The following is a 26,490-nucleotide window of genomic DNA, read 5'->3' as shown; positions in this document are numbered from 1 at the left end:
GAGACTCAACAGGGTCAGAAAGTTAAATCACATCTGCGAAATATTTCAGCGTTAATACAAACTAAAATATTTAAAATAAGATTTTTTAATTAAAGTTTGAATATTATCTGTCAGTTTGACAAATGTTTTATTTGTTTGTGTAACAAAAAAATCTTATTTTTTCTGAGTCACTATTTCATTTTATCTGGAAAAACTTTTTAAATTTTTAGACATTGTGTTGTATTATTTGACAGTTTGCTATAAATTAATCTAAACTACTGACAGGATGATTTTAAATATAAAATCAGGTGAAACATCTTTTTCCACATTTACAACCCGTTAAAACCCAGAAAGTCAAACAATTACAAGTAAAATATGTTTAACCACAAATATTTCTGTGAATTATTTATCTTAAGACTTATTATTGGTCTTTATTTAAACTATTATCTACAACTAAACATCTTGGCTTGGATTCATGAGTTTAATGGCACCAAGTTGAATGAGAAATTTTAACTGAATTTATAAATTATAAAAAGATATTTGTCATTTGATGAATTTAGACTGTTTAAGAATAAGATTTAAGAATTTCCACATTGATGTCATATTTCTGTATTTATGCAGCGTTCTTATGCTATTTAGGCACTTAGAAAGATAAAAGATCAATTCAAAGCTCGATTAAACTACTATTTTGTCATTTTGACTGAACAAACCTTCTCTTGTGATCGTGCTTTAACATTTTTCTGCAGTCAAGACACCAATAAGACTTTCAGGGATGACATTGATCACGTTTTAATTCCAAAAAGTTAATTCTTTACCTTTGAAATGTACATTTGAATATGTAGTTTTATATATTTACATCTATATTACATGTTTTGTTATTTCTGACATGATCTTAATTACATTATAACCAAGTCTCATGTTAAATAGATAGATAAACAAACAAAATCAAAAAATAAATTAATCAATAAATAAACGAATAAATAAATAAATCACAAAATTAAATAAATCAATATTTCAGAAAGTTTAAGTTTTTAACTTCTAAATCTTGTCACTTATTTTGAAAGTTAAGCCCGGAAGCGTCCGTCGGCTAACTTCCGGCTGTTTAAGTGCTAGCTTTAAACCGCCACAAAAACTTTGTCAAATATGTTAGAAACAGTAAAATGTCTGAGATTAAATGTCTGCAGCAGCATCAACTCCCCTCGGAGCCACTCCGTGACCTTTACAGACGGTTTCAGAGAGTTTTTTAACACGTTTTGACAGTTTTTCAACACCAACGCTGAGCTAAGCTAAGCTACACAGCTCACAGCACAACGCGGCCGTTGAACTGTCTCGTGCTCGTGCTGTTCCAGTTTAGCTGGGTTAAGTACACGCAGCTGCACGTGCACATGTTGTCACGCACCGCATGCGGAGGTGCAGGTTGGCAGGAAGGGGCGGCAGGAAGGAGGAGCCGCTGCTGCGGTACAAACTTCTGTTTTCGCCGCTTCATTTCCTCGTCTTCCCGCACACTGTCCACCTCTCACCGGCGCCCTCACCTCCACCGGACGGCAAACTTACTCAAACACAGAAAATGTACCGGTGCTTCGGAGAACTACTCACCCGGGGAGCGGGCAGCGTCCTGGCCTCAGGCTGCTCCGCAGCGGCCGCTGACTCGGCAGCTCCGGTGTCCGCGTCCCTGCTGCGGTACCGCGGCTACAGCCAGGCCGTGGACCGGGACGATGACCCGAACTTCTTCACCATGGTGGAGGGCTTCTTCGACCGCGGCGCCTCTATCGTGGAGGACAAGCTGGTGGAGGACTTGAAGACCCGGGAGAGCCCCGAGCACAAGAGGAAGCGGGTCCGCGGGATCCTGCGGATCATCAAGCCGTGTAACCACGTCCTGAGCGTCAGCTTCCCGATCAGGAGGGACAACGGAGAGTGGGAGGTGATAGAGGGCTACCGGGCTCAGCACAGCCAGCACAGGACGCCCTGCAAGGGAGGTGAGGACCGGACCGGACCCGGACCGGACCGGGTCATCATTACTGTAGAAACACACAAAGTGCAGGGAGGAGCTCAGCTGATCTGGACCTGAAGAATCTAAAAAAAGAACATTGCTGTAGGACAAAGTTTTCCATCTAAACTCTGACTGTGGAAAAAAGTCATGAAAGTCAGAATAAAGCTTTCAGAAATCTTTTTTATTAAACCAACACCAGAAATGAGCTGAAATACATTCAGACTGTTTGCTTATTTATTCCGACCCGGGGCAGGTTTATCGGGTTGTTAAAGGTTTAATAATGGGCCCAGTTTAGTGAAATTTCACTGATTTATCTGAGTTTGATCTAAAGTAAAGCAGCTGATAAAACAAACTGTTAACTGGCTCCTTCCTCTTCTGCGTGGGTTGTTGTTTTCACACTAACTGATGTGAGCTCTCGGAGGTGGAACATGGTGTTTGTGCACGTTTCGTAACCCGTGCACCTCAGCTCGGGTCAGAGGAGGGTCCGCCGGCGTCGGTGGGTTTAATGTGTGTGAGCTGAGGTTTCCTCCCCGACAGGAATGCTGAGCGGTGTCTTGACCTGCGCTCTGATGACAGGTGGTGTCACCACCCGGTCTGCTGCCGTGTGGTCCGACGACAGCGTGTTAACATGACGTGGAAACGTACCTGAGCCGTGTGTTTGAACATAAACATCCTCCCACAGCTGGTTTAACCTGCTGAAGGCCGGCCTCTGACAGGGCTAAAGGTGGAGGCTCTGCTCCTTGGTTCAGTTCCCTGGTTCTGCTCCTCGGTTCAGTTCCTTGGTTCTGCTCCTCGGTTCAGTTCCTTGGTTCTGCTCCTTGGATCAGTTCCTTGGTTCTGCTCCTCGGTTCAGTTCCTTGGTTCTGCTCCTTGGTTCAGTTCCCCGGTTTTGCTCCTTGGTTCAGTTCCTTGGTTCTGCTCTCCGGTTCAGTTCCCCGGTTTTGCTCCTTGGTTCAGTTCCCTAGTTCTGCTCCTCGGTTCTGCATTGGTTCAGTTCCCTGGTTCTGCTCCTTGGATCAGTTCCTTGGTTCTGCTCCTTGGATCAGTTCCTTGGTTCTGCTCCCCGGTTCTGCATTGGTTCAGTTCCTTGGTTCTGCTCTCCGGTTCTGCATTGGTTCAGTTCCCCGGTTCTGCTCCTTGGATCAGTTCCCCGGTTCTGCTCCTTGGTTCAGTTCCTCGGTTCAGTTCCCCGGTTCTGCTCCTTGGTTCAGTTCCTTGGTTCTGCTCTCCGGTTCTGCATTGGTTCAGTTCCCCGGTTCTGCTCCTTGGATCAGTTCCCCGGTTCTGCTCCTTGGTTCAGTTCCTCGGTTCAGTCCCCGGTTCTGCTCCTCGGTTCAGTTCCCCGGTTCTGCTCTCCGGTTCTGCATTGGTTCAGTTCCCTGGTTCTGCGCCCCGGTTCTGCATTGGTTCAGTTCCCCGGTTCTGCTCCTTGGATCAGTTCCCCGGTTCTGCTCCTTGGTTCAGTTCCTTGGTTCTGCTCCCCGGTTCTGCTCCTCGGTTCAGTTCCCCGGTTCTGCTCCTTGGTTCAGTTCCTTGGTTCTGCTCCCCGGTTCTGCATTGGTTCAGTTCCCCGGTTCTGCTCCTTGGATCAGTTCCCCGGTTCTGCTCCTTGGTTCAGTTCCTTGGTTCTGCTCCCCGGTTCTGCTCCTCGGTTCAGTTCCCCGGTTCTGCTCCTCGGTTCAGTTCCTTGGTTCTGCTCTCCGGTTCTGCATTGGTTCAGTTCCCCGGTTCTGCTCCTTGGATCAGTTCCCCGGTTCTGCTCCTTGGTTCAGTTCCCTGGTTTTGCTCCTGGCTTCAGGTCCCCGGCTCTGCTCCTTGCATCAGCTCCTTGGTTCTGCACCCCGGTTCTGCTCCTCGATTCAGTTCCCCGGTTCTGCTCCTCGGTTCAGGTCCCCGGTTCTGCTCCTCGGTTCTGCATTGGTTCAGTTCCCTGGTTCTGCGCCCCGGTTCTGCATTGGTTCAGTTCCCCGGGTTCTGCTCCTTGGATCAGTTCCCCGGTTCTGCTCCTTGGTTCAGTTCCTTGGTTCTGCTCTCCGGTTCTGCATTGGTTCAGTTCCCCGGTTCTGCTCCTTGGATCAGTTCCCCGGTTCTGCTCCTTGGTTCTGCTCCTCGGTTCAGTCCCCGGTTCTGCTCCTCGGTTCAGTTCCCCGGTTCTGCTCTCCGGTTCTGCATTGGTTCAGTTCCCTGGTTCTGCGCCCCGGTTCTGCATTGGTTCAGTTCCCCGGTTCTGCTCCTTGGATCAGTTCCCCGGTTCTGCTCCTTGGTTCAGTTCCTTGGTTCTGCTCCCCGGTTCTGCTCCTCGGTTCAGTTCCCCGGTTCTGCTCCTTGGTTCAGTTCCTTGGTTCTGCTCCCCGGTTCTGCATTGGTTCAGTTCCCCGGTTCTGCTCCTTGGATCAGTTCCCCGGTTCTGCTCCTTGGTTCAGTTCCTTGGTTCTGCTCCCCGGTTCTGCTCCTCGGTTCAGTTCCCCGGTTCTGCTCCTCGGTTCAGTTCCTTGGTTCTGCTCTCCGGTTCTGCATTGGTTCAGTTCCCCGGTTCTGCTCCTTGGATCAGTTCCCCGGTTCTGCTCCTTGGTTCAGTTCCCTGGTTTTGCTCCTGGCTTCAGGTCCCCGGCTCTGCTCCTTGCATCAGCTCCTTGGTTCTGCACCCCGGTTCTGCTCCTCGATTCAGTTCCCCGGTTCTGCTCCTCGGTTCAGGTCCCCGGTTCTGCTCCCCGGTTCTGCATTGGTTCAGTTCCCTGGTTCTGCGCCCCGGTTCTGCATTGGTTCAGTTCCCCGGTTCTGCTCCTTGGATCAGTTCCCCGGTTCTGCTCCTTGGTTCAGTTCCTTGGTTCTGCTCTCCGGTTCTGCATTGGTTCAGTTCCCCGGTTCTGCTCCTTGGATCAGTTCCCCGGTTCTGCTCCTTGGTTCTGCTCCTCGGTTCAGTCCCCGGTTCTGCTCCTCGGTTCAGTTCCCCGGTTCTGCTCTCCGGTTCTGCATTGGTTCAGTTCCCTGGTTCTGCGCCCCGGTTCTGCATTGGTTCAGTTCCCCGGTTCTGCTCCTTGGATCAGTTCCCCGGTTCTGCTCCTTGGTTCAGTTCCTTGGTTCTGCTCCCCGGTTCTGCTCCTCGGTTCAGTTCCCCGGTTCTGCTCCTTGGTTCAGTTCCTTGGTTCTGCTCTCCGGTTCTGCATTGGTTCAGTTCCCCGGTTCTGCTCCTTGGATCAGTTCCCCGGTTCTGCTCCTTGGTTCAGTTCCTTGGTTCTGCTCTCCGGTTCTGCATTGGTTCAGTTCCCCGGTTCTGCTCCTTGGATCAGTTCCCCGGTTCTGCTCCTTGGATCAGTTCCCCGGTTCTGCTCCTTGCATCAGCTCCTTGGTTCTGCACCCCGGTTCTGCTCCTCGATTCAGTTCCCCGGTTCTGCTCCTTGGATCAGTTCCCCGGTTCTGCTCCTTGGATCAGTTCCCCGGTTCTGCTCCTCGGTTCAGTGTGTGATTGACCTCAGCTGTCCCCGGTTTGGGTCAATATTCAGGATGATTTCCAGTATGTTCCAGTGTGGTTTGGTCGGCCTGTTCCGGTCTGGTTCTATCGGTCTGGTTCTGTTCATGTTGTCCGTCTGCGTCATATGAAGCCACGTGTTCTGATCCAGCTTGTGTCAGAACCATCAGGTGTTCTGTGTGTGAACAGGTAAACCAGGCGTGGTCTAAAGGTGCGTACTGTCCCTTTAAATGAGCCGAGGTCGCCACACCTTGTCTGACTCACAGTGGCTTCAACAAGTCATGCAACTGGAATTTGCAACACCGCGGTTCCTGCTTCGTCGTGCCGTCTCCTCCTGCCTCGTTCAAGTGTCTCGGACCGGAACCAGAACTTTTCCTCAGTGTTTCCACGCCAGCTGTGTTGGCTGGAAGCCATTTAAAGCCCCATTCAGAACTCCCTTCACTTTCTGTCCATTTTTATTCTGCATACAGAGAAACAGGGCGGCTGATGTCAGCAGCAGAACCAAACTAAGGAAAATGTTAACAGGATGTCAGGCAGCCGCTAAGTCATGCTTTAAATATTAAAAAAACTTATTTATTAGAAATTATTAGTTAATTAACAGATTATCAGCAACTCCAACAAAGTGTAAAAGTCCTGATCCAGACTAATTTCTTTCTATATTTCTATGAAAACAGGAAACATCTTTTTAATTAAAAGAAACTGTTGAATTTCCAGCTGTTTGAAGGGAAACACTTAGAGGTTGAATTATGTCGGGGTTCACTGACTTTATCTCTGTCGCTTTATTCAGTCAGACATGAGGGATAGCTGGATGGAAAGATAATACAGTTCTGACCCAAAGTCCCGATCAGCCCTCATTTCCTTCTATATTTCAATGAAAACAGGAAACGGCTGCAGTGATTTACTGAAACAGGGTCAAACATAAAGTGAATATTTGATCTGAATCTGGAGAACTATTGTTTTAAAAGATTAGAAGAAGGTCCGGCTGCTCGGAGGGAAGCAGGATGTAAGATTTCCATCTTTGTTCCAGTCTGTTTGGGTTTAACTGAGTGATCTTTGTGTGTTTTAGGTATTCGTTACAGCACCGACGTGTCCGTCGATGAGGTCAAAGCTTTGGCCTCACTGATGACGTACAAATGTGCTGTCGTTGGTGAGCACACAACACACACTCATGATGCCTTACCAGGATCCTTTCCCTGACCTGAAAGTGGTTCTGATCCAAATATGAAGCTGCTGTTTGTTGTGTGAATCTGTTCCAGACGTCCCGTTTGGTGGAGCCAAAGCCGGAGTGAAGATCAACACAAAGAACTACTCGGTAAGTTCTGACACAACCTCTGCGGGAAGATGGGGCGATAGGGGAAGATCGACAGATGGGGAAGATGGGGCGATAGGGGAAGATCGACAGATGGGGGAAGATGGGGCGATAGGGGAAGATCGACAGATGGGGGAAGTTGGGGCGATGGGGGAAGATGGGCAGATGGGGGAAGATGGGGCGATGGGGGAAGATGGGCAGATGGGGGAAGATGGGGCGATAGGGGAAGTTGGGCAGATGGGGAAGATGGGGGAAGATGGGCAGATGGGGGAAGATGGGGCGATGGGGGAAGATCGACAGATGGGGGAAGATGGGGCGATGGGGGAAGATGGGCAGATGGGGGAAGTTGGGGCGATAGGGGAAGATCGACAGATGGGGGAAGATGGGGCGATAGGGGAAGATCGACAGATGGGGGAAGTTGGGGCGATGGGGGAAGATGGGCAGATGGGGGAAGATGGGGCGATGGGGGAAGATCGGAAGATGGGGCGATGGGGGAAGATCGACAGATGGGGGAAGTTGGGGCGATAGGGGAAGATCGACAGATGGGGGAAGATGGGGCGATGGGAGAAGATGGGCAGATGGGGGAAGATGGGGCGATGGGGGAAGATGGGCAGATGGGGGAAGATGGGGCGATAGGGGAAGTTGGGCAGATGGGGAAGATGGGGGAAGATGGGCAGATGGGGGAAGATGGGGCGATGGGGGAAGATCGACAGATGGGGGAAGATGGGGCGATGGGGGAAGATGGGCAGATGGGGGAAGATGGGGCGATAGGGGAAGATCGACAGATGGGGGAAGTTGGGGCGATGGGGGAAGATGGGCAGATGGGGGAAGATGGGGCGATGGGGAAGATCGACAGATGGGGGAAGTTGGGCAGATGGGGAAGATGGGGCGATGGGGGAAGATGGGGCGATGGGGGAAGATCGACAGATGGGGGAAGTTGGGCAGATGGGGAAGATGGGGCGATGGGGGAAGATGGGCAGATGGGGAAGATGGGGCGATAGGGGAAGATGGGCAGATGGGGAAGATGGGCAGATGGGGCGATAGGGGAAGATGGGCAGATGGGGAAGTTGGGGCGATGGGGGAAGATGGGGCGATGGGGGAAGATGGGCAGATGGGGAAGATGGGCAGATGGGGGAAGATGGGGCGATAGGGGAAGATGGGGCGATAGGGGAAGATGGGCAGATGGGGAAGATGGGGCGATGCGGGAAGATGGGCAGATGGGGAAGATGGGGCGATAGGGGAAGATGGGCAGATGGGGAAGATGGGGCGATGGGGGAAGTTGGGGCGATGGGGGAAGATGGGGCGATGGGGGAAGATGGGGAAGATGGGCAGATGGGGGAAGATGGGGCGATGGGGGAAGATGGGCAGATGGGGGAAGATGGGGCGATGCGGGAAGATGGGCAGATGGGGAAGATGGGGCGATAGGGGAAGATGGGCAGATGGGGAAGATGGGGCGATAGGGGAAGATGGGCAGATGGGGAAGATGGGGCGATGGGGGAAGTTGGGGCGATGGGGGAAGATGGGGCGATGGGGGAAGATGGGGCGATGGGGGAAGATGGGCAGATGGGGGAAGTTGGGGCGATGGGAGAAGATGGGCAGATGGGGGCAGATGGGGGAAGATGGGGCGATGGGGGAAGATGGGCAGATGGGGGAAGTTGGGGCGATGGGAGAAGATGGGCAGATGGGGGAAGTTGGGGCGATGGGAGAAGATGGGCAGATGGGGGAAGATGGGGCGATGCGGGAAGATGGGGCGATGCGGGAAGATGGGGCGATAGGGGAAGATCGACAGATGGGGGAAGTTGGGGCGATGGGGGAAGATGGGGCGATAGGGGAAGATTGACAGATGGGGGAAGATGGTCAGAGTTCCTTCAGGGGACGTTGAGTTCCTTCAGAAAACCTCAAGTTCCTTCAGGAATTCTTTGGTAAAGGCTAATACGTAATTTTTTATCAACATCTAAAAAACTTTAGTCACATTTAAAGAAAAATGTGTTTTGTCGCTCAGCTCTAACTGTTTATTCATAATGTAATTTTTTCTTATCGGTTACTCGATTAATCAATTATCTAAATAATCGTTTGCTGAAGCCCTGCCTATAACCTAAGTTGAACCCTCAGAAAGTTCATGTTGGAACAAATTCTGGTTCCCACATTTCCAGGAAGTCCCTAAAACTTGGTGTGCAGTCAGTTTTGTGTCCCACAATGATGCAAAAACACACAGAGACACACTAGTTCAGCCCTGTGAGGAAACGCTGAGCCATCAGCTGGCAGAGGAACACTGGGATTCATGATGACTCAGCCACACGTACGCACACACGTTTGGTAAATGTTTGCATGACCTTTGCTCTTTTAGGAAAGCACATAAGTCATGTGACACGTGCTGACCTCTGACCCCTGACATGAAGGAATGAGCTTCAGTTTGAACATGTGAGGAGGCAGTGAAACAGAACAAGAATAAACTTCGGCTCACAGATTTAAAAATATGTAAATATTGATAACTTTACTTAAGCTTTTAAAAAAGAGTTTATAAAGTGGTTTGACAGACCAGGTGGAGCCAAACAGTTAAGGATCAAAGGCAAGAAACAAATATTAAAACTCATCTAAATGAATAAATAAAGGTCACATGGATGCCGATCTATCAAAATGGGTTTTAAGAGGTGATTTAAAAGAAGTCGGTGCCTTATTTGCTCAGGTGGGTCATTCCAAAGTCGCAAATATACAGTCGCCTCTGGATTGGAGCCTTGATTTTGGAGCTGCCAGAAGGCCCCGCCCCCTGAGGATCTAAGGGGGCTCGTATGGGGTCGACATTTCTTACGGGCTTTAAAAGTGAAGTCTTAAAACCAAATCCATTCACTGCATTAGTTCTGATCAGAACATCTGGAGATCACAGAGGGAAATGTCGACCGAACCGACCGTATAATCCGCCGGATCAGTGCCGCGGCGGGCAAAGCGCCGTGAGCGACGCTTTAAAACAAGCTTAACCCACCTGAAGCTGAATCCTCGGGGACGTTTAGTGTAACCCTGTTTGTTATTGGTGTGTTTTCAGGACACCGAGTTGGAGAAAATCACCAGAAGGTTCACCATCGAGCTCGCCAAGAAAGGCTTCATCGGTGAGTCAGCAGATCAGGGATTTAAGGGCGTTACCTGTCAGGTGATAAAGCTTTTAGTCAGCTGAGGAGGAAGAAAAGGAGCTCGCCGATCTGCTCGGAAATCAGGAAAGTTTTCTACATCATCTCTGAGAGTTTTCATCAAACATTTTCATCAGAGTTACAGTCAATGACCTTTTTGTTTCGGACGTTCAATGTTATGGGAAAAGGGACGTTCAATGTTATGGGAAAAGGGACGTTCAATGTTATGGGAAAAGGGACGTTCAATGTTATGGGAAAGGGACGTTCAATGTTATGGGAAAAGACATTACTCGCCATTTAATGTGATGGGAAGACGAGTTCAGACAGTCAAAACACTTTTGCTTGCTACATAGTGTTATGAGAACCAAAAGACAGGAGGAGCCCCCCCCCCCATCACAGAAACTCTTATTCTTGCAGCTTTTCTCATAGTATAACTATATATATTTTCTAACAACGACCTTTTTGTTTCTGACCAAAATGAGACTAAAACCGAATAAAAAAAGACTTTACGAGGACTGAGACTACAACAAATCGAGATCCAATCAGAATTAAAGCTGCAAACGGCGAAGAGCGGCCGTGGTGCCGTGGCGCCGTGGCGTCGGTTGTCTGGGGTGACGTAGAAGTGTCTCTGTTCTTACCGCCATTAGATGGCGATGTGACCATGTGTGGAGTCTAAGATGCAGACATGGAAAATATCAGGACAGAACTTCCTGTTTCATGGCGAATGAAAGACCTTCAGCAGGAAGTCACTGGATCAATGAAAGCGTGAAGACGGAGCAGAACCAGGAGCTCCGGCTCCGTTCGCCGCCTCCTCGTTTTTATGTTGGTTCAATCTGTCACATGAAATCACTTCTGAGCTTTGCAGAAACCGACTCTCGATGTTTGTGGCGTTTCAGGGCCGGGTATCGATGTTCCTGCTCCTGACATGAGCACCGGCGAGCGGGAGATGTCGTGGATCGCTGACACCTTCGCCACCACCGTGGGACACTATGTGAGTCTGAAATGCATTCAGTCGGTAAAACCTCCAGAGCAGTGCTGCGTGTCGGGCTAAATTTAATTAATTTAACCAGGAAACAGAAACGTTTCAGATCTAAAATGTCTTTTAAGTCTAATAAAAATGATCTAATAAAGATAAAGATCTCATCAGGACAGGTGGAGCCAACTTAAGGAGTGACTTTAGAGATGAAAATCAGAACGGCTCGTTTAATGAGGAACTTTCACACAAAGGGGAACTAAATAAATCCCAGGGTTGTGTTTTTGGGAGTTTTACACCTGCTGGTGACTTCAGACGCCCTGATATATGCTCCCAGGAGCAGGAAGAAGGAGTTTTACACTTCAGACGCCCTGATATATGCTCCCAGGAACAGGAAGAAGGAGTTTTACACTTCAGACGCCCTGATATATGCTCCCAGGAGCAGGAAGAAGGAGTTTTACACTTCAGACGCCCTGATATATGCTCCCAGGAGCAGGAAGAAGGAGTTTTACACTTCAGACGCCCTGATATATGCTCCCAGGAGCAGGAAGAAGGAGTTTTACACTTCAGACGCCCTGATATATGCTCCCAGGAACAGGAAGAAGGAGTTTTACACTTCAGACGCCCTGATATATGCTCCCAGGAACAGGAAGAAGGAGTTTTACACTTCAGACGCCCTGATATATGCTCCCAGGAACTAGAAGAAGGAGTTTTACACTTCAGACGCCCTGATATCTGCTCCCAGGAGCAGGAAGAAGGAGTTTTACACTTCAGACGCCCTGATATCTGCTCCCAGGAGCAGGAAGAAGGAGTTTTACACTTCAGACGCCCTGATATATGCTCCCAGGAGCAGGAAGAAGGAGTTTTACACTTCAGACGCCCTGATATATGCTCCCAGGAGCAGGAAGAAGGAGTTTTACACTTCAGACGCCCTGATATATGCTCCCAGGAACAGGAAGAAGGAGTTTTACACTTCAGACGCCCTGATATATGCTCCCAGGAACAGGAAGAAGGAGTTTTACACTTCAGACGCCCTGATATATGCTCCCAGGAACAGGAAGAAGGAGTTTTACACTTCAGACGCCCTGATATATGCTCCCAGGAGCAGGAAGAAGGAGTTTTACACTTCAGACGCCCTGATATATGCTCCCAGGAACAGGAAGAAGGAGTTTTACACCTCAGATGCCCTGATATATGCTCCCAGGAACAGGAAGAAGGAGTTTTACACTTCAGACGCCCTGATATATGCTCCCAGGAGCAGGAAGAAGGAGTTTTACACTTCAGACGCCCTGATATATGCTCCCAGGAACAGGAAGAAGGAGTTTTACACCTCAGATGCCCTGATATATGCTCCCAGGAACAGGAAGAAGGAGTTTTACACTTCAGACGCCCTGATATATGCTCCCAGGAACAGGAAGAAGGAGTTTTACACTTCAGACGCCCTGATATATGCTCCCAGGAACAGGAAGAAGGAGTTTTACACTTCAGACGCCCTGATATATGCTCCCAGGAACAGGAAGAAGGAGTTTTACACTTCAGACGCCCTGATATATGCTCCCAGGAACAGGAAGAAGGAGTTTTACACCTCAGATGCCCTGATATATGCTCCCAGGAACAGGAAGAAGGAGTTTTACACTTCAGACGCCCTGATATATGCTCCCAGGAACAGGAAGAAGGAGTTTTACACTTCAGACGCCCTGATATATGCTCCCAGGAACAGGAAGAAGGAGTTTTACACTTCAGATGCCCTGATATATGCTCCCAGGAACAGGAAGAAGGAGTTTTACACTTCAGACGCCCTGATATATGCTCCCAGGAACAGGAAGAAGGAGTTTTACACTTCAGACGCCCTGATATATGCTCCCAGGAGCAGGAAGAAGGAGTTTTACACTTCAGACGCCCTGATATATGCTCCCAGGAACAGGAAGAAGGAGTTTTACACCTCAGATGCCCTGATATATGCTCCCAGGAACAGGAAGAAGGAGTTTTACACTTCAGACGCCCTGATATATGCTCCCAGGAGCAGGAAGAAGGAGTTTTACACTTCAGACGCCCTGGTATATGCTCCCAGGAACAGGAAGAAGGAGTTTTACACCTCAGATGCCCTGATATATGCTCCCAGGAACAGGAAGAAGGAGTTTTACACTTCAGACGCCCTGATATATGCTCCCAGGAGCAGGAAGAAGGAGTTTTACCCTTCAGACGCCCTGATATATGCTCCCAGGAACAGGAAGAAGGAGTTTTACACTTCAGACGCCCTGATATATGCTCCCAGGAACAGGAAGAAGGAGTTTTACACTTCAGACGCCCTGATATATGCTCCCAGGAACAGGAAGAAGGAGTTTTACACTTCAGACGCCCTGATATATGCTCCCAGGAACAGAAAGAAGGAGTTTTACACTTCAGACGCCCTGATATATGCTCCCAGGAACAGGAAGAAGGAGTTTTACACTTCAGACGCCCTGATATATGCTCCCAGGAGCAGGAAGAAGGAGTTTTACACTTCAGACGCCCTGATATATGCTCCCAGGAGCAGGAAGAAGGAGTTTTACACTTCAGACGCCCTGATATATGCTCCCAGGAGCAGGAAGAAGGAGTTTTACACTTCAGATGCCCTGATATATGCTCCCAGGAACAGGAAGAAGGAGTTTTACACTTCAGACGCCCTGATATATGCTCCCAGGAGCAGGAAGGAGGAGTTTTACACTTCAGACGCCCTGATATATGCTCCCAGGAGCAGGAAGAAGGAGTTTTACACTTCAGACGCCCTGATATATGCTCCCAGGAGCAGGAAGAAGGAGTTTTACACTTCAGATGCCCTGATATATGCTCCCAGGAACAGGAAGAAGGAGTTTTACACTTCAGACGCCCTGATATATGCTCCCAGGAGCAGGAAGGAGGAGTTTTACACTTCAGACGCCCTGATATATGCTCCCAGGAGCAGGAAGAAGGAGTTTTACACTTCAGACGCCCTGATATATGCTCCCAGGAACAGGAAGAAGGAGTTTTACCCTTCAGACGCCCTGATATATGCTCCCAGGAACAGGAAGAAGGAGTTTTACACTTCAGACGCCCTGATATATGCTCCCAGGAGCAGGAAGAAGGAGTTTTGCACTTCAGACGCCCTGATATATGCTCCCAGGAACAGGAAGAAGGAGTTTTACACTTCAGACGCCCTGATATATGCTCCCAGGAGCAGGAAGAAGGAGTTTTACACTTCAGACGCCCTGATATATGCTCCCAGGAACAGGAAGAAGGAGTTTTACACCTCAGACGCCCTGATATATGCTCCCAGGAACAGGAAGAAGGAGTTTTACACTTCAGACGCCCTGATATATGCTCCCAGGAACAGGAAGAAGGAGTTTTACACTTCAGACGCCCTGATATATGCTCCCAGGAGCAGGAAGAAGGAGTTTTACACTTCAGACGCCCTGATATATGCTCCCAGGAACAGGAAGAAGGAGTTTTACACTTCAGACGCCCTGATATATGCTCCCAGGAGCAGGAAGAAGGAGTTTTACACTTCAGACGCCCTGATATATGCTCCCAGGAACAGGAAGAAGGAGTTTTACACTTCAGACGCCCTGATATATGCTCCCAGGAACAGGAAGAAGGAGTTTTACACTTCAGACGCCCTGATATATGCTCCCAGGAACAGGAAGAAGGAGTTTTTCACTTCAGACGCCCTGATATCTGCTCCCAGGAGCAGGAAGAAGGAGTTTTACACTTCAGACGCCCTGATATATGCTCCCAGGAGCAGGAAGAAGGAGTTTTACACTTCAGACGCCCTGATATATGCTCCCAGGAACAGGAAGAAGGAGTTTTACACTTTAGAACAAGACCAGAGAAGGCTCCTCCCCTCCTGCTTGTAGGTCTAAGTTGTTGAAATGTGTCTTTGAGAATAATTTCAGACACAGGAAGAGAGCCGATGAGCTGAACTACAGCAGCTGTGAAGAAACCAAAAAGAGTTTAAAACAAAAAGACGATAGAAAAATGATGATCTGTCACAGCTCTTACCTGAAAACTCTCCTGGTTAATGACCCTCCTGCAGTCTTCCTCACTCGCCTTTTTTTGTTCTTCCTCGTCAGGACATCAACGCTCATGCCTGCGTCACCGGGAAGCCCATCAGTCAGGGAGGGATCCACGGTCGGATCTCCGCCACCGGCCGCGGAGTCTTCCACGGCATCGAGAACTTCATCAACGAGGCGTCCTACATGAGCCAGCTGGGAATGTGTCCGGGCTTCCAGGACAAGACTTTCGTCATCCAGGTACGGCAACAAATACCAGAACCAAACTGATCACATGACCCTGAGGCACAGGATGACATCACAGCCCTGAAAACCTCTGCTTCCTGTGCTGAGAGGCCTGCGGTGACATCTTTTCTCTTTGCTCCACAGAATTAAAATGAATGTAGATTTAATTCCTGAATTTATTCATCTCTGACCCTCTTCGATTTTCTCTGCCGTTCAATCGATTGATCCGATTGATGAATGGAGCTGAATTCCTCCAGTAGCTCGATTACTAACAGGAGGAAGAACAGGAGGAAGCTAGCGGAGAACAGGAGGAAGCTAGCGGAAAACAGGAGGAAGCTAGCGGAGAACAGGAGGAAGCTAGCGGAGAACAGGAGGAAGCTAGCGGAGAACAGGAGGAAGCTAGCGGAGAACAGGAGGAAGCTAGAGGAGAACAGGAGGAAGCTAGAGGAGAACAGGAGGAAGCTAGAGGAGAACAGGAGGAAGCTAGCGGAGAACAGGAGGAAGCTAGAGGAGAACAGGAGGAAGCTAGAGGAGAACAGGAGGAAGCTAGCGGAGAACAGGAGGAAGCTAGCGGAGAACAGGAGGAAGCTAGCGGAAAACAGGGGGAAGCTAGCGGAGAACAGGGGGAAGCTAGCGGAGAACAGGAGGAAGCTAGCGGAAAACAGGAGGAAGCTAGCGGAGAACAGGAGGAAGCTAGAGGAGAACAGGAGGAAGCTAGCGGAGAACAGGAGGAAGCTAGCGGAGAACAGGAGGAAGCTAGCGGAGAACAGGAGGAAGCTAGCGGAGAACAGGAGGAAGCTAGCGGAGAACAGGAGGAAGCTAGCGGAAAACAGGGGGAAGCTAGCGGAGAACAGGGGGAAGCTAGCGGAGAACAGGAGGAAGCTAGCGGAAAACAGGAGGAAGCTAGCGGAAAACAGGGGGAAGCTAGCGGAGAACAGGGGGAAGCTAGCGGAAAACAGGGGGAAGCTAGCGGAGAACAGGGGGAAGCTAGCGGAGAACAGGAGGAAGCTAGCGGAGAACAGGAGGAAGCTAGCGGAGAACAGGGGGAAGCTAGCGGAGAACAGGGGGAAGCTAGCGGAAAACAGGGGGAAGCTAGCGGAGAACAGGAGGAAGCTAGAGGAGAACAGGAGGAAGCTAGCGGAAAACAGGGGGAAGCTAGCGGAGAACAGGGGGAAGCTAGCGGAGAACAGGAGGAAGCTAGCGGAAAACAGGAGGAAGCTAGCGGAGAACAGGAGGAAGCTAGAGGAGAACAGGAGGAAGCTAGCGGAGAACAGGAGGAAGCTAGCGGAGAACAGGAGGAAGCTAGCGGAGAACAGGAGGAAGCTAGCGGAGAACAGGAGGAAGCTAGCGGAGAACAGGAGGAAGCTAGCGGAGAACAGGAGGAAGCTAGCGGAGAACAGGAGGAAGCTAGCGGAAAACAGGGGGAAGCTAGCGGAGAACAGGGGGAAGCTAGCGGAGAACAGGAGGAAGCTAGCGGAAAACAGGAGGAAGCTAGCGGAGAACAGGAGGAAGCTAGAGGAGAACAGGAGGAAGCTAGCGGAGAACAGGAGGAAGCTAGAGGAGAACAGGAGGAAGCTAGCGGAGAACAGGAGGAAGCTAGCGGAGAACAGGAGGAAGCTAGCGGAAAACAGGAGGAAGCTAGAGGAGAACAGGAGGAAGCTAGAGGAGAACAGGAGGAAGCTAGCGGAAAACAGGAGGAAGCTAGCGGAGAACAGGAGGAAGCTAGAGGAGAACAGGAGGAAGCTAGAGGAGAACAGGAGGAAGCTAGAGGAGAACAGGAGGAAGCTAGAGGAGAACAGGGGGAAGCTAGCGGAGAACAGGAGGAAGCTAGAGGAGAACAGGAGGAAGCTAGCGGAGAACAGGGGGAAGCTAGCGGAAGAAGAACAGACACATCTGATAACATGATCGATCGATAGAGTAACTGGTCTGTTGCAGTCTTGATGATGTGGAGAGCTGGTTAGCATCATGATGGTTGCTGTAGGCCGTCACTGAGTCAGATCTATACCTGTGATGCTGCCTCATGAAAATCAGAACGACTCGTTAAATGAGGAACTTTCAAACAGAAGGAAACTAAATAAATCCCAGGGTTGTGTTTTGGGGGAATTTTTCACCTGCTGGTGACTTTAGACACCCTGATATATACTTCCAGGAACAGGAAGAAGGGATTTTACACAATATGTTCCCTTGAAAAACATGATACTGGAAGTTTAAATGCTCCTCAGGAGATTCTCTCTTCATTATAATGCCTCCCTTTTACTGCAGAACAACATGAAGTGACATCAGAGAACAGAACAAATATCATAGGAATTAAAATAGTCGTGAAGAAGATGAATGAACAGAGCTGTTAAACAAATAAATCGGTCCTCAGTTCCTTCAGGCAGAGCAGGACGTGACAACAACACACTCTTTATACACACGGGTAACTTCAGCAGCTTATTCAGCTCATAATGTCCTGAGTTCAGTTCATAAAGGAGAAAAACATCATTTAAAACAACAGATTCATTATTTTCACCTGTTGAGATGAATCTGACTTGTTATGACAGTTTCCTCCAGCAGATGGCGCCATAGGCTGTCATCTATCAATCAGTTTATACTGCACCTCTCAGACCTGTCAGAGCTTTATAAGTCACCGACAAAATAAAAAGAAATCATGAGACGGATGATTAAACATGAAGATAAAACCATATGAACAATAATGAGTATTAATAACATCAAATAGTTCAGTGTTTAACCAATAACAGATGATGCAATGAAATAAAGACTGATAAAAGAGAAAATTACAAGAAATAAATTCAATTAATTTATTTATAAAGCACCAGAACGCAATCTGTATATCATTTTAATAACAGAACCAATTAAAGACAGTTTCCCAGCTAAGGACACCAACAGATTCCACTAAAACTTCCCTTTGATCCAATCGCCGTCCTGAGCTTCGAAGGTTTTAATTCAGACAGCTGATCGACACAAACTGAACACAAAGAAACAAACATTAAAAAGATTATTTGGATGTTTGCTCCAAACTTCCAACACGAAATCGGTGACTAATGAATGGGTTAATGCGCCCTCCGCTGTGTCTGCAGGGTTTCGGTAATGTGGGTCTCCACTCCATGCGTTACCTTCATCGCTTCGGAGCGAAGTGCGTCGGAGTCGGAGAAATGGACGGAAACATCTGGAACCCCAACGGGATCGACCCAAAAGAGCTGGAGGACTACAAACTGGTCTGTACTGAGGTTTTCTGTCTCTGGATAACTCCTCCCACATCTCAGTCCTTTATTATCTTGCTTTACAAACCACGTCCCCTGACACCGATTAGTCTGGATGTGGTGGAGGCGGATGATCCGGTCGCAGGTTGCAGCCTGAACGGCATGAACGGTTGCTCAGTTTCGCGAATGTGTTTGTCTCCAGGCCAACGGCACCATCGTAGGATTCCCGAACTCGACGCCGTACGAAGGAAGCATCCTGGAGGCCGACTGCGACATCTTGATCCCCGCCGCCAGCGAGAAACAGCTGACAAAGAGCAACGCGCACAAGATCAAGGCCAAGGTGACCTTAATCCCAGAGGTGGTTATAAGTTGAGGGTACAGTCGGTAAACTGAGTCTGTGTTGCCGTCAGATCATCGCAGAGGGCGCCAACGGCCCGACCACGCCTGAGGCCGACCGCATCTTCCTGGAGAGGAACATCCTGGTGATCCCGGTCAGTGTAACGCTGTTAAGAACCATCCACAGGTCACCGGCTGCAGGTGTTAACGCCTCCTCTGTCTGCTCAGGACATGTATCTGAACGCCGGCGGCGTCACCGTCTCGTACTTCGAGTGGCTGAAGAATTTGAATCACGTCAGTTACGGTCGACTCACCTTCAAATACGAGCGGGACTCCAACTACCACCTGCTGAGTGAGTCTGACTCTTCGCCTTCTGGTTCCGAGAACTTTACGGTTCTGACGCTCTGTCTTCTCCGCAGTGTCGGTCCAGGAGAGTCTGGAGAGGAAGTTTGGAAAACACGGAGGCGCCATCCCCATCGTCCCCACCTCCGAGTTCCAGGACCGCATCTCCGTGAGTACAATCAGACTCAGAGTCCTCACCTCCTCATCATCGGGGTTAACCTGTGCTGTGGTTTCAGGGAGCGTCTGAGAAGGACATCGTTCACTCCGGTCTGGCTTTCACCATGGAGCGCTCTGCACGGGTAACGCACCAATCAGCCGTAACATTATGACCACCTGCTCATACTGAGTGGGTCCCACATAAATACATGTGCTCTGAATGCTCTTAGTTTGGAGAATCAGAGGTTTTCCTGACAGGTGAGCTAAAGCTAAAAGTTGCTCAGGAGTTTGTTTTTAATGGAAATCAGTCGGCTTGTTAGCTGAGAAGGAAGTTAGCAGAGAACAGAAAGAAGCTAGCAGAGAACAGAAGGAAGCTAGCAGAGAACAGAAGAAAGCTAGCAGAGAACAGAAGGAAGCTAGCAGAGAACAGAAGGAAGCTAGCAGAGAACAGAAGGAAGCTAGCAGAGAACAGAAGGAAGCTAGCAGAGAACAGAAGGAAGCTAGCAGACAACAGAAGGAAGCTATCAGAGAACAGAAGGAAGCTATCAGAGAACAGAAGGAAGCTAGCAGAGAACAGAAGGAAGCTAGCAGAGAACTGAAGGAAGCTAGCAGAGAACTGAAGGAAGCTAGCAGAGAACTGAAGGAAGCTAGCAGAGAACAGAAGGAAGCTAGCAGAGAACAGAAGGAAGCTAGCAGAGAACTGAAGGAAGCTAGCGGAGAACTGAAGGAAGCTAGCGGGGAACAGAAGGAAGCTAGCGGAGAACAGAAGGACGCTAGCGGAGAACAGAAGGAAGCTAGCAGAGAACAGAAGGAAGCTAGCAGAGAACAAAAAGAAGCTAGCAGAGAACTGAAGGAAGCTAGCAGAGAACTGAAGGAAGCTAGCAGAGAACAGAAGGAAGCTAGCAGAGAACAGAAGGAAGCTAGCAGAGAACAGAAGGAAGCTAGCAGAGAACAGAAGGAAGCTAGCAGAGAACTGAAGGAAGCTAGCAGAGAACAGAAGGAAGCTAGCAGAGAACAGAAGGAAGCTAGCAGAGAACAGAAGGAAGCTAGCAGAGAACTGAAGGAAGCTAGCGGGGAACAGAAGGAAGCTAGCGGAGAACAGAAGGACGCTAGCGGAGAACAGAAGGAAGCTAGCAGAGAACAAAAAGAAGCTAGCAGAGAACAGAAGGACACGGAGGCTTGGGATGGGCGGTAGAGACAGTTTTTCATTTCTGTATTTATGGTGTTTGAAAAATAGCTGCTAATTTCAGTCGAAATGTCACCAGAACTACCCCGCTCTTTTAAAAAATGTGTTAATCTGGCAAATAAATGCAATCCTCTATTGACATGCAGCTCAATCTTGAAATCCTGAAACATTTTTCTCTCCTAAATAGTTACTGCAAAGGTGTTTCTAATCAGATTAATTGATTAATCGTTAGAATACTTGACTACTTACAAAATCATGAGCATTTTTAGCTCGAGTGAATAAGGTCTATTTATCTTTATCTGCTCTGAGAACTGATACTTTATCATTTAGCTGCAGCTCTGCAGTATAAAATGGTGTCATCAGCGTAGAGGTGAACTTTACAGCCAGTTTGAGCCACGTAAGAACCAAACGGGCCTCAGAACCGAGCCCTGAGGGACACCAAGCAAAATCAGATTCGCCGTTGTTTACCTGTATAGAAAGTTTTTTCTGAACTTTGAAACTTTTAAGACATTAAACATGTTTTAAATGTTTCTTTATCTAAAAAAAACTCATCTGTCTTTAACAGCTTTCATATCTGATGAGGTTCATTGTCAATATTTGTCTCCTCCTCCCCTCCTCCTTGTCTGCACCTCCCTCCCCCATCCTCACTCATCAACCCCCCCCCCATGGCAGCAAATCATGCGAACTGCCAACAAATACAACTTGGGTTTGGACCTGCGGACGGCGGCGTACGTCAACGCCATCGAGAAGGTGTTCAGGGTGTACAGCGACTCCGGCCTCATCTTCACATAAAGTGCCCTCCGTCCATGTTTGTTACTCACCTGTCTGTTACCAGGATTTCACACCTCCTTTCATCCGTTTACATTCTTTTTAGTCCGTTTACGTCCTTCCTTTTGCTCAGTCGGTAACAAACCGGAGAAACTGAGTTAAATCACAGCTTTAACGCAGCCTTCTGATTGGCTGTTCTGCTGCTTTCTGCACACTTTGGCAGCCGAAGCTTTAATATTACACAGAAACTCTGTGACCAAAAGTTTATGGACACTCATTCACAAACTTCAGTTTTTTAGGGTTTTGCACTAAAACTGGATAAATCAGCGATTTCAGATGAATCAATGTATTATAAATCATTAAAGCTCAGAATTATGTAACTTTTTCTTTCATGTTTAAAGGTGAAGTAAAGTAAAGACTTTATGGCTTTAAACAAAGAGGCTCCAGGAGCTTAATGGGGATCATTTGGTTTACCTGCATCTAATCATTATTGATTTATTGAGTCTAATTTCTGAAAGCAGCTGATTAATTATTAATATATAGAATTGATTTCTAAAAGTTTGTGATGTTTGAAATGGTTTATTTATATTTGGAGGCACATAGTTGATTAAAATGGTTGAAGAAACGACCCATTTGTGCTGCTGCTGATGGGCTTAAACACAGCGGGGTTCACACACTTCTGGTCACATCACTTCCTGTATAAGCTCATTTAGAAGTGCTTCAGGAGCTTTTACATTTACTCACTCACTTTATTAAAGGGCTATTCTGGTGTTTTGTGTATTTAGAGGAATTACTTGTTTACTATTAATTTCTGAGTCATAATTTTCTTTTATTAGGCAGCTCATGGTTTCACTTTTCAGTCGATAACCATCATTGTTTGGTCAACTTTTAGCTTTAAATCCTGCGGTTTAGTCTTAATAAGCTGCCCGAAGGTGTGTTTTACAGCCGGTTATACTGTATTAGTACACCTGGAGAGGCGGAACTCACCTTTGTGGAGGTAAAACCTTCGTTTGGATGGAGAGTAACGATCAGTTATTGATTAATCTGCAGTTTGTCTGGTTTTTAAATTTACTTCAGAAGTTTCATTTTGTTCGACTAAAACTTCAAACTTAAGTTTTAAAATTAAATCAAACTTCTTCTCGGGAGCCAAAGTCTTTTAGAAATGATTAAATTATTTTTCAGTTTAAAAACTTTCCCCTACTTAAAGTATCCGATTTAAATCAGTTATGGCGCTTAAATGTTTTACGAACTAGTTTGTTTTTTTAGGATTTTTGTTAATTAATAATTAATTAATTGTTAATCATTTCCTGAGACTCGTCCTGCACTTTGGGGCGTGGCCTATTTTTGCATCCAATGAAATGCTCCTATTTCTATCAGCTGATCTGCATGGTGGGTGGAGCCTGATCTGGAGCTGGCCAATCAGAGATGACCGGAGTTGTTTCTTCTTCGGTGGGCTCCGTCTTTACTCTGTATATAAATCCTCAACGAGATGTTTCCTTGAACGTTTAAAGATCTAAAGACTTATTTTTATCCATGTTGCTGTAAAACACCCAGAATGCTCTGTAACCTTTACTCTAAAGTCTGAATCCAAACTTACTGATTGAACCGAGCTGCACTTTACTCAGAATCAACTCTGAAAACCTTTGTTTAAACATATGAGAAGAAGAACTAAATGAGAAGAAAACATTTGTTTCCGAAACAGGTTAAAAATCTGTTTTTAAACAAAATTTTGCTTTTGAAGCCACAGCTGTTTCTTTTATATTTGTACATTTTCAGCTGCAGAATCACAACTAATATTTAGTCTTTTTTAGCCTTAAAATAAGAGCTGTAAACCAAAAAGTCAGAGTTGACCAAATGAATCAAAACAATCTGCAGATTAATCAAGTGAATCAGTCACAGCTTGAGTTTCATGTCATGCTTGTTTTTCTGTTTCATCGTCCAGAAACTGTTGGTAATAATAATAATAATAATGAACAAACTATGCGCTGACGTCCAACAGATGAAGCTGCAGCGCCCCCTGCTGGCACGCCTTAAACTGCAGCTCACAGGTGCAGCGGATGAAGTTCACTGGTGAAAGCAGAGCTTAAAGCAGATCATTTTCTGTCTGTCAGTCTGACCGAAGCCTTCTGTTAAAACAGGAGGTTAAAGTTGAATAAAGCACAAACAGAAGTAACACCTGCTGGTTGTTTGTCTTGTGTGATTAAAATCTGATTTGTTTCCAACAACTTTTCATTTGGAACGTGTTTAACAACTGAAACCTGACAGAGAAGACGGGATGTTTCAGTTGGTGTGATGTTTATGTAAGATCACAAACATTTTAGATGGCTCCAGTTTATAATTAAACTGTCAAATCGTGTTATTCTGTTGGTGTTTTTCATGTTTAAGATCCTCTGACAGGGACCTGCTGCAGCTGACTGCTGACCAGCAGCCAGAAGACTCGCTTATGGAGTCCAAAAGGGTAAAACTACGAATTCTCCTCAGATTTTACATATCAGGACGTGATAGAAAAACATTCTTACCTGGAGCCTGACGCAGTAATGATTTAAAAGAGGGGACATCAGAACCAGAACCAGGAAGGATCCATCTGCCTGGACCAGCTGGGGCTGAGAGGACAGGAAAGAGGGGACAACAAGCAGCGTAACACCAGGCCAGAGACACCTGCTGAGAAAGAGAAACACAAGTTAATGACAGCAATGATGTCAGAGGGAGGAGAGGTGCATCATGGGAGCTCCCCCAGCAGGCTGGGCCTATAGCAGCAGAACTATGGGATGTTTCAGGCTCCCCTGAGCCATCCCTAACTATAAGCTTTATCAGAAAGGAAAGTTTCAGCCTGACCTTAAAGGTAGAGAGGGTGTCTGCTTCCTGAAGCCAAACTGGCAGCTGGTTCCACAGAGAGGGGCCTGATAACTGAAGGCTCTGCCTCCCATTCTGCTTTTAGGGGCCTGATAACTGAAGGCTCTGCCTCCCATTCTGCTTTTAGGGGCCTGATAACTGAAGGCTCTGCCTCCCATTCTGCTTTTAGGGGCCTGATAACTGAAGGCTCTGCCTCCCATTCTGCTTTTAGGGGCCTGATAACTGAAGGCTCTGCCTCCCGTTCTGCTTTTAGGGGCCTGATAACTGAAGGCTCTGCCTCCCATTCTGCTTTTAGGGGCCTGATAACTGAAGGCTCTGCCTCCCATTCTGCTTTTAGGGGCCTGATAACTGAAGGCTCTGCCTCCCATTCTGCTTTTAGGGGCCTGATAACTGAAGGCTCTGCCTCCCATTCTGCTTTTAGGGGCCTGATAACTGAAGGCTCTGCCTCCCATTCTGCTTTTAGGGGCCTGATAACTGAAGGCTCTGCCTCCCATTCTGCTGTTAGGGGCCTGATAACTGAAGGCTCTGCCTCCCATTCTGCTTTTAGGGGCCTGATAACTGAAGGCTCTGCCTCCCATTCTGCTTTTAGGGGCCTGATAACTGAAGGCTCTGCCTCCCATTCTGCTTTTAGGGGCCTGATAACTGAAGGCTCTGCCTCCCATTCTGCTTTTAGGGGCCTGATAACTGAAGGCTCTGCCTCCCATTCTGCTTTTAGGGGCCTGATAACTGAAGGCTCTGCCTCCCATTCTGCTTTTAGGGGCCTGATAACTGAAGGCTCTGCATCCCATTCTGCTTTTAGGGGCCTGATAACTGAAGGCTCTGCCTCCCGTTCTGCTTTTAGGGGCCTGATAACTGAAGGCTCTGACTCCCATTCTGCTTTTAGGGGCCTGATAACTGAAGGCTCTGCCTCCCATTCTGCTTTTAGGGGCCTGATAACTGAAGGCTCTGCCTCCCATTCTGCTTTTAGGGGCCTGATAACTGAAGGCTCTGCCTCCCATTCTGCTTTTAGGGGCCTGATAACTGAAGGCTCTGCCTCCCATTCTGCTTTTAGGGGCCTGATAACTGAAGGCTCTGCCTCCCATTCTGCTTTTAGGGGCCTGATAACTGAAGGCTCTGCCTCCCATTCTGCTTTTAGAAACTCTGGGAACCACAAGGAAACCTGCAGCCTGAGAGCAAAGTGCTCTGTTGGGGAAATATCCAACTGTGAGATCTTTAAGATGTGATGGAGCTCGGTCATTAAGAGCTTTATATGTGAGGAGAAGAATCTTAAATTCTATTCTGAATCTAACAGGGAGCCAATGAAGAGAAGCTAAAACTGGAGAAACATGATCTCTGCTGTTAGTTCTCAGCAGAACTCTGGCTGCAGGGTTTTGGATCAGCTGGAGGCTTTTCAGAGAATCTGTGGGACAGAACAATAATAAGGAATTACAGCAGAGTCCAAACTTCTTCTGTTGAAATTATTTTATATTTATGTTTTTGCTCTTTTCAGTCAAGACTTATAGATGTTAAATGAAAATAATTAAAGGCGATCACAGGTCAAATATTCCTGGGAATCCAGGATCGTTTATATTGTTGTAATCACAACTATTGATTTTTTTTATTCCTCCTGAGATTCCAGGCAAAATTAAACTGAACGTTTTCTGCACATGAATCTGATGTTTAAGGTTATTTTCTATGGAGAACTGGAACTAATTAAGTTAAAAATGACAAAAGTTAGAATAATTATTGAATTAACATATTTTTTTAAAAAAGGCTGAACTAATCTTAAAAATGTAAGTTTGTTTTTTCAGTTTTACTCATTCAGCTTAAATTTTAGTGACTGATTTATTAATTCTTTTTTGTCTATATTTATTTTGACATAGTTTTTGTTTTAATGATCATTTCAATGTTCATATTAATGATTATTTTTACTTATTGATATTATCATCATTTCTAAGTGTTGTTGATACATTTGAAATGAAGCTCGACTGTGATTATAAATCCTTTTCCTTTACTTTCTTCATCTGTTTTCGATCTTTCAACATAATATTTAGTAGTTATAAAAAATGACAATAATAAAATGAAAACTATTAAATATAATTAAGACTTTATTCATTTAAAATCAACTACAAATCATCTATAATATTTACGAAATTCTGAGAACAGAAATAAGATGAATAAGAAATAAAAGAATAGAATTAATAATAAAGACAAAATGTAAGTAAAAACAATGGAGAAATAAATAAAAAAAATAAATATGAAAACAAATGGATGAATTATTAAAAAATCTGTTTAAAAGTAAGTAAACATCTAAATTAACAAATTTTTAATACCTCAATCATTTATTTTATTTCATGACTTAATCCTTTTATTTGTTATTTATTAGACATTTATTACTTTTGTCATTATTTATTTCGCTCGCTGAGTGGGCGGGACTTGCCTCCTCTTTCCACCAATCAGCGCACGTTAGTCGACACGTGGCTCCGGAATTCCCCTCAAACTTCGGGGGTTTCCGACCCGACTGACAGACTGCGGTCACCATGACAACAGACAAGGAGACGCGTCAGGCGGG

The 26,490-nt window shown here is 47.0% G+C and overlaps 1 protein-coding gene across 1 annotated transcript; it reads left to right on the top strand.

The window, feature by feature from the left end:
* The first annotated feature begins 1,311 nt into the window (after positions 1-1,311).
* LOC140312685 (glutamate dehydrogenase, mitochondrial-like) lies at positions 1,312-23,259 on the top strand. Its single transcript, XM_072390462.1, has 13 exons — positions 1,312-1,955; positions 6,505-6,585; positions 6,695-6,750; positions 9,788-9,851; positions 10,766-10,860; positions 14,931-15,110; positions 18,176-18,313; positions 18,501-18,638; positions 18,709-18,789; positions 18,863-18,986; positions 19,054-19,145; positions 19,213-19,275; positions 20,991-23,259. Exons 1-13 carry the CDS (start codon positions 1,382-1,384, stop codon positions 21,108-21,110), a joined length of 1,806 nt encoding a protein of 601 aa, XP_072246563.1. The 5' UTR covers positions 1,312-1,381; the 3' UTR covers positions 21,111-23,259.
* The last annotated feature ends 3,231 nt before the right edge of the window (positions 23,260-26,490 follow it).

Source organism: Leuresthes tenuis, unplaced genomic scaffold, assembly GCF_036924035.1.
Source record: "Leuresthes tenuis unplaced genomic scaffold, fLeuTen1.0.hap1 SCAF_8, whole genome shotgun sequence".
In the NCBI taxonomy this organism is placed as follows: Eukaryota; Metazoa; Chordata; class Actinopteri; order Atheriniformes; family Atherinopsidae; genus Leuresthes; species Leuresthes tenuis.
Note: the sequence above shows the minus strand (reverse complement) of the source record. Positions and strands in the feature narration are given on the sequence as shown.

Coding starts and splice junctions, on each gene's coding strand:
- LOC140312685 (XM_072390462.1), top strand. CDS start 1,382: ATGCGGAGGTGCAGGTTGGCAGGAAGGGGCGGCAGGAAGGAGGAGCCG. Junction 18,639..18,708: donor CGCACAAGATCAAGGCCAAG/GTGACCTTAATC, acceptor TGTTGCCGTCAG/ATCATCGCAGAGGGCGCCAA. Junction 18,790..18,862: donor GGAACATCCTGGTGATCCCG/GTCAGTGTAACG, acceptor CTGTCTGCTCAG/GACATGTATCTGAACGCCGG.